We start from the raw sequence: 14406 nt of genomic DNA on the forward strand, positions 1-14406 counted from the left end.
CACATGCTTAGAAATTCAAACAGAAATAAAAACAGAAATTTCTTGACATTTCTTGACATTTCTTTCAAAAATTTAAGAGACTCTGTATTTCTACCTTTAGTGCATCATGTCTTTGTAGTAGCCAATGCTAGAATGGTTATCTATTTAGCATCCAGAAGCAACTTTGTTCATTCTAAGTCCCAAGGATGGGCCCTAATTCATTCAAAACAACTCTGCCTTTGACTTCAAGAACTTAATGGCAGTCAGGTCAGGATATGGTATTCTCCTGGAGACTGTTATGCTAAGTGCAAGGAAGCACACAATAGCTGTTCACCCTCTTCCCCTCCCCATCTTCAAGAAACTGAATGACAGTGGCCTTTCCATGGCCTACTGAATAAAACCAAATTCGGCATTCAAGGCTCTCTACTATCCTTTTACTATCTTTTTAGCCCTTTCTCCTTTTACACACATCTCTTGCTCTAGCAGCTAGACACTTGGCCTTTCAAGAATATGCTCCTGAACTTTCCACTTCATATCCTTTGGTCCAGGCTGCTCCTTTGCCCTAGGAAAGGAGACCTGACTGCTCTCATCTCAGCCAATTCAAATCCTACTCAAAGTCCAGATCAAAAGTAAACTTTTCTATGAAGTCTTCCTTGATAGCGCCACTGATAAATGGCACTCATATTTTCCTTGTATCATTAACCATTTGTGCATGCCTACAGCCTGTTGCAAAACTGCAAACTCCTTAAGGGCTGCAGACAAACTCTTTTACTCTGTCTTCCACCATCTCTCCCCATCAGACACCCAAATTCAGAGTTGTAGCTCTGCAAATATTTGTTGAACAAATGAACACAACTGTTCATTTCTAAGGGTGAAAAGTGCCTGTACATAATAGATTCTCATGAGGGCTGAACTGTCCTTGGAAGTCTTTAAACATTCTAGGATAGCTTGGGAATAGTTCTGAAGGAAAGGAAACAAATCAGATGACCTTGTAAGGCTACTTCTGCAAATTACATCAACTCTTTAAAAGTACTGCCTAATAACTCAAAAACAAACTACACACAAATGCGATTTACAAAAAGGGAGTATAATTTATTGTAGTAGATGAAGGTTAAGAACAGATTATTTTTACCAAAATTTCATCTGCTCTTATAGTAATATTTATATTTTCAGTTACGTCTAAGACACTGTATAAAAAGCTCATTTACACTAATTATTACACACTTGAAAAGCAGGACAGAAAAATATTGGCCCCTTCAAACTGGTAACCAGACAAAATTAATTTGGAAGCACATATTCACATCACTTAATTATTGTCTACACATCATCACCAAAAATGTATATACTGAACTCCAAGAAAGTTATCTGTAATTTTGACGATTTCCTTCACTGGCATCTATGAAAAAAGTATTCAAAATTTTGTATTCCTTTCTCCCCTACTAAATAAATTTGAACAATTTAAGTCGACTAAAATGAAATCCCTTCAAGATCCATGCCTACATTATCAGTTCAAATAAGGCCACAAAACTATGGGAAACATACTGATATCTCCAGAAACAAACAAGGTTAACCACAATATTCCATAAATCACTGAACCTGCTCTTTAAATGAAACCCTTCAGAATAAATCTCAATACATCTCTTCAATTAAATGGGACAGAAAACGGTTCCAAGGCAGTGCACTCACAAAAGAAAAGGGCAAAGATGAAAATCAGAGTTTAAATATGATGGCTATTCATCGAAAATAAAATGTTAAGAAAGATTAGAGTAGAAAATTTTAATGTAAATAGCTTTAAAAAAAACATTAAGAAAATTAAATACACGTTTAGTCTTTCTGTTCTAATATTGTTACCTTTTATGTATTTCAGTAAGCCAATTTAAATGCTTTGGGGGAGAAGCTGGAGTACAAAAAAATTATTGTTTTCGAACACAGTGTAGCACGCTGTAGAGTTATTTTTAAAGCAAAGATCACATTTTCAGCCAAACCTGCGTATGCTTGTTAAAGGTTATGGTAAAGCTGCAGTTTAAAGTTTTCTGAATTACTTTAAAGGCATCTCTATTTTTCCTGGAGCCGCCGGGTAACGGAAATACTGTTTCTCACTGGACCCAGTAAGTGAGGGAGTGATTACCTAAAAAGAGCACGGCGGGGTCAGAGGCAAGTCCGCGATCAGAGGGAAACGAGCAGCGGGTGCAGTCACCTCTTGGATCTGGGACACCTGAGCCGCGCGCGCGGTGAGGACTGGGGGCACCCGCGGGATAGCAGCCGTGAGAGTGGGCGCGTGAGCCCCGGCCGATAGCAACGAATACGGCCCCTGGGAAAGTTGGGCTCCCAGGACCTGGCACAGGTCCCCCCGGGCCCACCGGCCCAGGCTGGCCCCGCCGGGAGCGGAGGGCTCGGGCTACTCACCGTGCAGAGAAAGAAGCAGGAGAGGCGCCAGAGGGTAGCCCGGAGAAGTCATCCCGGGGCCGCGGGGAGCGCGCCCGCCGCCCGCCCGACTCCTCGTCGCGCTCTTGGGGCAGCCGGGTCCGCCCGGCGGGGCCGGGACCGTGAGACGCTCAGACCAGGCAAGTGCAGCTCTGCCCTTCCGCTCCGCGGACGCTGAGCTGCGACCAGGCGCGTCCCGGGCTCGCCGGCCTAGCCCCGCAGCGCCGCGGATATCTCGCGCTGCCCCAGGACCCGCCGGCACTGCCGCGCCGCCGGGGGAGCCACTCCCCCCCAACTCTCGTCGGGCTAGTAGGGCAGCAGCCCGGCTCCGGCTCCGCTCCGCGCCGCCCACTCGCCCGGCTCGGTCTCCCAGGCAACCGCGGCTCCAGCGCGACGCCTGGCGGCCCACCCGCGGAGCGAGCGCGGCGCGCAGCTGGCGCTGCCTGGGCCACCTGTGCGCGGTGCCACCCCCTCCCCCGCACGCCGGGGCGAGCGCCGCTTGGGACCCACCGGAGAACGCCCTCCTGGCCTTCTGTCAAGGCCCACCCCGGCCCTGAATCACTCTCCAAACAGTGGGTGTCAGTCTTGATCCCCAGAGTCCTCTAGGAAGGACTTTCCACAACCTTCATCCAGATAGATTCTTCTCTGTTGTACTTTTCAGATGATTTCTGTCCATTCCTTTCTTCTGTAGCCTACATAATCTGAAAGAACCTACCTAATTCCAGCAAAATTAAGAATTGATGAGGTTAATTCTATTCCATAGCTTTTTTTTTTCTTTTTTTTTTCTTTTTTCCTGACTACCCTTTATTCCTTAAAAGAGCATAAGGGCTTCATGCTCCTCGCTCCCCGATTCTATCTTCTCTTGCCCTTTCAGCAAAACTTATCTCAACTGCTAATATTTAAAATTTGCCGTTTTAGGGGCCCCTGGCTGGCTGAGTCGGTTAAGTGTCTGACTTTGGCTCAGGTCACCGTCTGGCGGTTTGTGATTTGGAGCCCGGAACAGGGCTCTGTGCTGACATTTCAGAGCCTGGAGCCTGCTTGGGATTCTGTGTCTCCCCATCTCTCTCTCTGCCCCTCCCCCACTTGCGCACGCGCTCTCTCAAATAAACAAACAAACAAATTTTAAGTTGTAGTTTTAAATGTTTTCTTTAACTATTTGTTCACTAGTGAGAGGGTGATTGTATTATGGTGGTTGTTACTTTGGGTTATTTTTTGTTTCCTGTTTGTTTTGGTTGGGTGGGAAGAGAGACATTCTTGGCATCTGAAATTATTTTACTTAAATACCTACCTACCTCTCTCCTTATAAAAACTAATCTTCATTTCTTATCCATTGTATCACTGGTGTCTTAACAGCTCCATAGTCACTTTCTGCTTCAGCCTCTTAATGGGAAACTTCTAAATTCTTTGGACATACCTGCCTGGGGAATGTCAGGCTATTCCGTCAATTTCTACAGCAACATAGATTAGGATTCTTGGGGCCATTAGGAAATTTTGAGCCCCCATCTGGCAGATATAATCCTCACATGGCAACTCAGAATGAAAATAGTATGCACAGGAGAAAGGCAAATATGTAAAACATCTATACATTTGGACAAAGATTGGAAGATACATGTAAAAATAACAGTATCAAGATGGTGGAATTATGGATGCACTTTTTTCCTTTTTGAAAATTTTGATGCTATAGTTTTTAAGTAAGGAAAGTAAGAAATGCCAATCACCTTTAATACCAATACCCTGAAAAGATATACTCTGATTATGAATTGAAGATGCTTAAACTTTGCTCACTACCTCCAATTTGTTAGAATCCCTTACCAGATCTCTAATGGCAAGAAAATGATAATATGACAGAACAGATTATTTGATACTAACAACAGAAATTTTAGATTTCAACTATGATTTCATCACTGGGATCATTCTTATTCTTTTAAACTCCACAGCAAGAGCTAGATTGTTTTTCTACATTCAATCCAATTCCTTATCTTGTCCTGCACACATTTCCACATTCAAACCCCATGCCAAACAGGGTATAAGAGTAACATAAAGAGAAAAACAAGGAAGCTGTCAGATGGCAGGTGCTACTCAGAACAGGTCTTCACTTTACTATAATCCCAGATTTAAATATAGAGATAGAATATTCGTTTTTTAATTAAATAAATAACCTAATAATCTAGATGAAAAGCCCTGATAAAGCAAATTACCTGATACATTTCTTAGCACATCAATTCAGCAAGCATTTACAAAATACCTACCTTGTGTAAGACACTGGGTTAAAGGTCAAATAGAAAGTATAAGATATGACCCCCACCCTTTAAAAAACTTACAATTGTACATGGGATATATCCACAAGGTTATGAATCAGAGAAAGAGAGCTCGCTCTCCTGCCTCTATGTCACCATAGTGTACTTCTACCTCACCCAACAGGAGCTGGTGAGTTATTAAGAGAACAGAGTGCTTACAGTTAGGTGGAGCAGCCCTTTTAATAGAAAAAGAAGTGTGGCTTCTGAAGGGGGAGTGAGAATGATCCGATTTCAGACAGCAGTCTGTCTGCCCAGAAGCTCGGGTGCAGATGGTAGATGCTGGACTCAAAGGAAGCAGATCGGCAGTACTAGAAACTCTAAGGGCTGTTCACAGAGGCTTCAAAAAGGACACTCACAGGAAACGGGGGGAATAAAGGTGCTTTTCAATTCACAGAGTTAACACCACTGGCATGTATTTTGAGTAAGTTTGTTACTAGTGGTGATGAGTTTCACCAACACTTTCATCCGAATCTGCTTTATGACCACAGTAGGATTTCTTTAAATCTCTTAAGTATTCTGAGTGCTAAAGCAACAGACAACATCTTACATCTGTATAATACTTTATAAACTTCAAAATGCTTTCGCATATGTTATCTGCTTGGATCTTCACAGCAACCCCAGGGGTATGTAAGGCAGGTATTATTGCCCCCTCTCCACATCGTAAGACACTGAGTCTCAAAAAGATCAAGGGACGCTTTGGGGATTGCACATACCAAGGCAGAACTGCAACCAAGGTCTTCTGACATGCATCCTATGGTTGTTTCCTACCACACCAGTGTTTTTCTTTTAGCTCTTTATAGACCAACATCGAAGAATTTCATATAAACCATAGGTTAGTGTCTTAAAGCTGTCTGTGGGAACACTGCAGTTGCTGCCCCAACATACATCAGACCCCACCCCTACCACTTCCACCCACTCCCATAGGAATAGCCCATAAAATTTCTGCTACATAATGTAATAATAATCTTGGGCTCAAAACATTGATGACATGAGAATATAGTCAACGTCTAAATATCTAAATATGAATTATCCCAATTCAAATTGTAATCCTAGACCAGCTTCTATCCTCCACCCATGAAAATGCTGGATGATCTTTCTACAATGTTACTCTGCATTCAAGAATGGAAAATTAGTTTTAATATTAGCTTAAAAGAAAAACAATTAAGAAAGAAAAATGATGGAGGGAATTATAAGGCTTTCCAAAGCCAAGTATAAACTGTTTTTAATTAGCTACTTTTAAATTATTAATAGCACCTATCCCTCTCCATTTATGTATATAATTAAAGATTAATTGCATTTAAGTTTTTGAGAATGTCTATGAAATGTTTTATAAGAATATCATTCATTTTTTTAAGTAAAGTTTATTTCTTTATTGGGGGAGGTGGGCAGAGAGAGAGGGGGAGAGACAATCCCAAACAGGCTCCCGTGCTATCAGCCTGGACCCCGATTTAGGACTCAATCCCATGAACCAGGAGATCATGACCTGAGCCGAAATCAAGAGTTGATGCTTAACTGACTGAGCCACTTGGGCATCCCAAGAATATCATTCTTAAAGGTCGAAAATACCTTTTGATCCTTGTTTGAGCCAGTAATTCATCCTGTAACTATTTAAACGAGGTTGCCTAGGACCATGTATAATCTAGAGTAGAGCTTGGTCCTTTTAGAAGTAAAATTTGAAAGGAATTCTTCCCCCTTCCCCTTTTGTGAAAAGACAATTAAGGCTCTGAGATAATAATAAAGAGTGGAAAAGATAATAATGGAATTGTTAGAATAATTAACAAGCCAATAAGTGTTTATTCTATGTTAAATACAAATAAGCCATTTAATATTTGAAAGATTTATTATTTCAAAATCTCCATCACAAATTTTGGATCAATTTACAACCTAGATATATTGACAGCTTAGTCTTTCTGATACGTTTCTTACATTAGTTTCTGCCCACTTCTCTAGGATAGCTGTGCTAGATAGGAGTCACACAAAGGTAAACAGCATTTCCATCCCCCTCACCGTAGCCTAATCCCTATTACCACTGTGAATATTGCTGAAGCAAAGTTTCACATCTTCATCCATTTGGGGAAAAGTTGGCTCTTTTCCTTGAAATCCTTCTGTTATGAACACATTTATTTTCAGGCAAAGTTACTCTCTGAAGCGGGGCCCATTGTGACAAAATGCTACTGAATTCATTCTAACAGCAAATTGAAAATGGCGCCAATACATTTTTTAGGATTTGAAAAGGGCAATAGCGTAAGAAACATTTTATGTCACCTCACACTTTTTTGTATTCTCTTTCTTATAGTGTAAGGAAAATAATTTTCAAATATTCTTCAAAGTCTCTTTACCAGTATTCAGTAATCTAAACTAATCTCCTTCAACCTCTCACTTGATTTATATATTGTAGTATTGACAATCACTTATTTCAGTTGGTTCAAATTCTGAGTTTTCCATAGTTTAATGTAAAGTGCAGTTCAGACTTCTATTTCTGGCAACAAAACAGACTAGAGACCTTGACTTAGAAAAGAAAAGAGAAATTATTATTTTTTTAATCTTAAATGAATTGATGAGATCTCAGTAAAATATGGGAGTCAGGCTGAAAGCTAGATGAAGGAAGGAATTCCTCAACAGTGTATTCTCAACACAGCATCCAGAGTGTTCCTATTAAATCAGATCAGATTACTGCTCTGCCCAGTGACTTTCTGACTCACTCACAGTGAAAGTAGAAGTCTTTATTATAAATTATAAGGTTTGTATCAGATTTATATTGCTGCTGTAACAGATTACTGTAAACTTAGTAGTATAAAACAACACAAATTTATTATAGTTCTGAGGTCAGAAGTCCAAAATGGGTCTCATTGGGCTAAAATCAAGATGGCTGCAGGGCTGTGCTCCTTTCTGGAGAATCCTTTTCCTTTCCTTCTACAGCTTCTAGGGTCACCTACTTTCCTTGGCTTATGGCCCCCTTCCTCCATTTTCAAAGCCACCAACATCAGGCCAAGTCCTTTCCACATTGCTGTCTCTCTGACTCTGTCTCCTGCTTCCACATTTAAGGATCCTTGTGATAACAGTGGGCCCACTTGTTAATCCAAGATAATCTCCTAATCTCCAAGTCAGTTGAAGGGCAGCCTTAATTCCATTTACAATCTTAATTCCCTTTTCCAAGTGAGGGAACATATTCTTAGGTTCCAGGGAGTAAGTGGATATCTTGAGATGGGGAGTGGAGAGGGCACTATTCTGCTTAAGAAGTCCCAACTTAATCTAGTCCCTCCTTATCTCTCTAATTGCTTCTTCTAGTTTCTTCTCATTCACTCAGCTCTCACTACAATGACCTCCTCAATTTTCCTTAAACAAATAGAAACACATTTGCCTCATTTGCCTCGGGACCTACTAAATTGTTGTTTCCCTAGATCTTGCATAGTTATCCTTTCACTTCCTGTGGGTCTTTCTCACATGTCACCTGAAGTGAGGCCTTTGCTGACCATCTTATCTAAAATATAAAACTTGAAAAGATATTTTAAAATCCCTCTCCCTATTGTATTTTTTTCTTAGCATTACATCACTAACATACTCTATATTTTATACAATAATCATTTATTTTCAGACACACCCAATAAGACCAACAAGAATAGGGATTTTGATCCGTTTTATTCATTGTTGAATTCTCAGTGTCTTCAACACTGCTTGGCACATAGTAGACACTGAATAAACATTTAAAAAAAATGAATCAGTGAATGAAACAAGTCTCAAGAAACTTCACAGGACTGGAATCAATCAGAACACATTCTCTGACCATAATGTTACTAAGCTAAATATCAATAACAGTATGAATACATATATACTCATACACTTAAATATTAAGAAAGTCACTTTTAAATAATTCAAAATCAAAGAGGATATCATAAAAAAACTAAAAAAGTATTTAGAAAAAAACAGTAATGAAAATATTTTCTATTACAACCTGTGCAAAGCAACTAGCATACTTGGAGGAAAACTTTAAGGCTTCAAATGTGTATGTTAGAAAAGATGAAAGCTTAAACACAAATGAATTATGATAAAGTTTATGAAGTCTGACAAAGAAAATAAAATAGGTCCAAGGAGAGTAGAAGGAAGAAGCTAATAAAGAGGCAAAATTAATGAAATATTAAACAAAACATATAATATGGAGATCAACACAGCCAAGAGTTGGTACCTTGAAAAGTTTAATAAATTAATAACACTGGTGAGGCTAAGCAAAATTTAAAATGAGAGAGAAATAATATCATATTTTAATTATCAAATAATAGCGTAATTTAAGAAGGAGACATCACCAAAGATGCTATGGAGATTAAAAAGAGTGGGAGAATAATGAACAATTTTATGCTAATAAATTTGAAAACTTACAAGAAAGGGACAAATTCCTAGAGAAATATGACTTACCAATACTTGCTCAAAAATAAACAGAAAATATGAGTAATCCCATATAATTAAGGTAATTAAATCAATAGTGTAAAATCTTCCTATAAATAAAACTATAGATCCAGACAATTTTATCAGCAAGTTTCACCAAATGTTCAGGGAACAAAAAACTCCGATCTTTTACAAACTATTCAACAATACAGAAAGAAAAGGAAATCCTCTTCAACTCATTTTGTGGTGCTAGCATTATATTGATTACCAAATATGGACAAAGATAATGCAAGAAAGGAAGATAGGTTAATTTTCATCATGTAGAGATTTATATCATGCAAATGAATATTAGCAAATCAAGTTCAGTGATATATAAAAAGAGTAATTCATCACACCAATTGAATTTATTTTGGGAATGTAAGATCGGTTTAACATGTGAAAATTAATGTTATTTGCTATGTTAAAAGATTAAGAAAAAAATCATACGATCATTGCATTAAGTGCACACTGGAGGCAAAGCTTTGAGAAACCTGGGTGCCACTCTCAGAGAACAGTAAAACCAGCGTGATGAACTGTGGGGTAGCTGAATACTTGTAACGTTACCACATTGCTTAAATAAAGAAAATAACATACTTAAATCTCCAAATTCTGGACTCAAGTTCTGCACTGAAACTCAAGTGCTTTCTAAGAATGTGCTAAAAGAATGCTATCTCTTAAAGATGCAGAGTTGAAATAGGTATGGCCTAATAATTTGTTTCAGAAATAATGTCTGTAGCCTCTGTCTCTATCTTGTTCCTTGCTCTGTCATTTACATATTTACACTATTAACTAACTTTCTGTTTCTTTCCTCTTCTTGTTTTATTTAGGGTGTGATAGCAGCAGATAATTTTATAGTCAGTCCACAGACAGAGGAATATCAAGACAGAAGAACAACCCAAAAAGAAGAACGGATATCACCACTGGACTTAAGTATGGAACCATAAATAATAACAAGAGTTTGCAATTGTCTCCTAATGTGGAATTGAGCGATTTAACAGTTGTGAGAAGGTACATGCATTATGTATTTTTTAATATAAATACAAGGGGGGAAAGTATTGGTAGATGTTGGGCATTTAAAGGAGTAGACTGTGGGGAATTGTTTTGATTGCTAAGTATTTTTTGACTGCTAAGCATTAAGACTCTCTTCCAATGTTCAGAGAATTCCCCAGTTTTGTTCTCAGTGGGAACCAAAGTCTACCTTCCAATGCAGACTCCAAAAATGACCTCCTAGCATCTATAGTGTGCTCACATAATACAAGGTTGAGCCAACAGGAGAAGTTCATCTCTGGACTATAAATCGTGAGCAGGTGTCACAAAAATTCGGGGATAAGAAAGGGATAAGGGATACGAATAAGGAAGGGATAAAGAAGTCACTCCACTGTCCACTGAACAAAGACATTTGTGGCAATGATGCCAGGTGTGGCATCCAGTACCTGTGCCATCATCAATGGTTGTCACTGGACTATTCCTATAGTGTAATTTCAGCAACCTAGCCTTCTTTGGTTTCTGCTTGTTTTCTGACCCTTTAGACTTCCCGTTTTTTCTAGGAGCTTTCTGCTCCTGGACCTTTCCTGCTTTAATTAACCATCATCAATTTCTGTTGCCTGCCACCAAGAACACTGTCTTTAGAGTTAAAGTGTTCTGAAGGTCTTGTCTCTCTAGAGGGAGGTTAGAGATATTCATGAACTTACACTTCCAAAGAGGTGAGAAAGGTCCTACTTGATTAGAGCCAGAAATTATCTTCCTAAAGCAGTAACATCTCAGCTAGTGGTCAAAAAATAGGAAGAAACAAGCTATGAAGAGAACTAGAAATGGTCAAAAGATGGCCTCCAGTCTGGTAACATATATGATCAGCATGTGGATCAGAGTCAGTGTTGCGTGTACATTTCCGGTTTAAATTCAGTCCATATTTCTGCATACTTGCTATGTGCCAGGCACCATGCTATATGCTTTAACAAACATAGTCTCATTTAAATCCTGACAACAATTCTGTGAGATAGGTGGTTTTCCCCTCATTTTTCCAGATGAATAAAACCAAGATTTAGAGAAACTTTAAACTGCTTCATCAAAAACGTAGAATTCTTAAGTAATAAAACCCAAAGAGTAAAACCCAACCTTTCTAACTGTAAGGGCAGTATTCTTTCCACTATATCCTAATACCTCTATTTGAATAGCAACCTGACTGGCAATTTGGAATTGGTACTATTTCTGCTACTTTTTAATACTAAAGAATTGTTTGTTCAGATTTTAGCCTGCCTTCTGAATCTGTTGTTAATGAACACTCTTTCTTAAAAGACACTTATGCAATTCAATGCATACCACCACCCCTTAAAAATTAATATAAAATGTTATAGTTAGTGAGCTTAAAAGATTAAATAATACCTTGATTTTATGTGCTATTAATAATAAAATCAGTAATAACTCATAAAAATTGGAACTCAAATTAAAAACAGTGAGCCATGCTGTGTTTCTATGGTAACACAATGAAGAAAATATTAGATGGCCTAAAAGATATTTAATTCCAATAAGTCAGTTCACAGCTTTAAAATTATTTTAGAAAATCCACATATATCTAATCATTATTACCAAAATCCACACACTAATACCCTATATTCCTAAAGGAAGAGTATGAGACCCTTCTTGTGTATTTCAGATCTTCTCAGCCCCACCTCTTGTTCTGGCTTCTGCTGCAGGTTCAGATCAACTTCTCACAGGTATAACCTGACAGTAACTTGCTTCATTGTGGCCTACAGCAAGTATCTCTCCCTGCTCAGGACAATGCTGCCTGGGACACGGGCAGGAATCTGGTGGGACCAACATGTGTAACCTAGAAGCTCAGGGATGTCAACACTGATGGGGCCAGTCTTAACCAGTGTGGGAGGGGAGCCAATGGATCAACCTACTGCCTTGCATTCTCCAGGGGAGTGGAGGAGGGGCAGTTCTTAGTTCCTCAAGCTCCTCAGAAAGCCCTGGCATGACCAATAGTAACCAACAGTAACCAACAAATGAATACATCCTTGATCAGCTTTTCCTCCCTCTCTTTTTCAATCCTTCACCAATTAACCCTGCTCCCTGAAATTACTTCCTAAATAAACTAACTCTACATAAACTTTTGTCTCAGGATAAGCTTGCAGGGAAACCTAGGCTAAGAGACCTACCCTTACATAGGTTTTATATGCCTGTCTATATGGTTCTTACCAAGATTCTATTATAGCTTTTTAATAGCCTGCTCTTTCCAAATTACACATCAAAACTATGGAATAGTACATTTCTTCTTGTCCTAGAGATTTTGGAAGGTCTCTACAATGTATTTTTCATGAAATCTAGTAACAAATAAGGCAAATACAAAACACAGCTTTTGTATTTGAAGTTCTCAATGATAAAAGATTTGCTCAATGCTATATATATTTTTAAATGGCTTTTGTAAAGTCACTTAACCTGTTTAGACCTCAACTATAAACTTTATAAAAATGGGATATAATTCTTACCTCACAAGTTGTTATAAGAATTCAATGAGGGAATACAATAAAACCTTGGTTTGAGAGCGTAATTCATTCCAGAAACATGCTTGTAATCCAAAGTACTCATATATCAAAGCAAGTTTCAAGAACCATTGGCTCAGTTGTGGTCATGTGACATTTGGCATCACGTACTACTCATATTGTAATACATCATTCATTTATCAAGTTAGAATTTGTTAGAAATGTTTGCTCATCTTGCAGAACACTCACAGAACAAGTTACTCATAATTCAAGGTTTTACTGCATAAATGAAAATGCCCATTACAACCTTTCACAAATAATCGGCCTGGCCAGTAATGTTAGCTGCTGTTATTATTACCATTATTATTATAATATTGGTTTTATATTTGAAAGCCTACCTTCATGGTAATAAAATATCCATTTTGTGGACTTGATATACCACCAAAAACTTTTCATTGCATTGTATTTTGCAGTCATAAGCAAATATTTGAATTCATTTAATTCTCAGAACAAACTGAAAAGCCCTCTGAATAGATCTTTGAAATGAGAGACTTCACTGCTTTGCTACTTCAACAGACACCTTTGCCTCACAGCCTACCCTACCTACCCTGTCCTTCCACCTTTAATGAGGTCTCATGCAGTCCTTCATCAATTCAACAAGTACAGAAAAATGACCATATGATGTGTTAAGTGGCAATGAAGCAATTAGATCATGTAAAATGCATGCTTGAATTATTATAAGGTTAGTAAAATGACTGGGCTAATAAAGTGTCTAGCTGGTCAGGAATTCCAGAGGTCCTATCGCTGGATCCAGATCTATTCCTGTCTTAGCTGTGGTTTAGCGCCACCTGGTGGCACTTCATAATACAGCTTGGCTTTTGATGGAACTGTTTGTGAGTTGAGTCCTGTGTTACCGGTACTCCACAGCAGCATCAGTGATCCCAGTAATAGTGAGTTGGCACTTGTTTCATTAGCTTGATATAAGAATACTCAACCACAATATACATAATATACATTCCCTATGCTTCCTGGGATATATCTGCCTGCCATTTAACCTTCTAACATCACCCCACCATATCCTCCCTTAGACAGTAAGCCCTTTAGCCTCCACCCCATCCCCACACTCCCAATATGCAAAAGAACTAAACATAGGACAAGAATTAATTGCCAGTTTTATTATATGTTAATTCTAATTACTTTTGAGGGGTAGTATAATGTGGTTTTACTGTATTTACATATCCCAGGCCCTGTTAAGGCACTGGTGATACATTAAGTAGAGGTCTTTGCTCTTATGAAACCTCCAGTTTAGTGGAAAATGCAGAAATTTATCCAATACTACACTACCTTAATTACTATAGATATATAGTAGTCTGGGTATCTGGCAGTATAAATCCTCCAGCTTTGTGTTTCTTAAGACTGCCTTGGCTATTTTTGGTCCTTTGCACTTCCAAGTGAATTTTAGAACCAGGACCTAAATTTCCCCAATAAAATCTCCTGGGATTTTGATTGGGATTATGTTGAAACTATAGATTAATTTAGGAAAATTGGTATCTTTACATAATATTCATTCTTCAAATCCAAGAATATGCCAGATCAAGCAATTCAGTTAGGGTTCTTTCATTTCTCACGATCATATTTAGTATGCACATTTTTGGTTAAATTTATTCCCACTTAAATTTATTCCTAAATTTGGTTGACTTCAATCCTTTGATGCTTTTGTAAATGGTATCATTTTTCAAATTTCATTTTCTATTTGTCTCTTCCTGGCACATAGAAAAAAATTTAACTGTTGTGTACCTTATTTC

General features: G+C 38.4%; 1 protein-coding gene across 5 annotated transcripts in view; it reads right to left on the reverse strand.

Moving 5' to 3' along the window:
* IGSF11 (immunoglobulin superfamily member 11) overlaps positions 1 to 14406 on the reverse strand; it is a 200429-nt gene that overhangs the window by 131318 nt on the left and 54705 nt on the right. The window contains exon 1 of one of the 5 annotated variants that reach the window (XM_060639938.3): positions 2386 to 2767. The exons of the other annotated variants lie outside the window; for them this stretch is intronic. Within the exon in view, the coding sequence (XP_060495921.1) occupies positions 2386 to 2437 (52 nt within the window). The 5' untranslated portion in view covers positions 2438 to 2767. Of the gene's footprint in view, positions 1 to 2385; positions 2768 to 14406 lie in introns of those variants that run through there. 5 annotated transcript variants of the gene reach the window in all.

The sequence above is a fragment of the Panthera onca genome, chromosome C2, assembly GCF_046562875.1.
Source record: "Panthera onca isolate mPanOnc1 chromosome C2, mPanOnc1 haplotype 2, whole genome shotgun sequence".
In the NCBI taxonomy this organism is placed as follows: Eukaryota; Metazoa; Chordata; class Mammalia; order Carnivora; family Felidae; genus Panthera; species Panthera onca.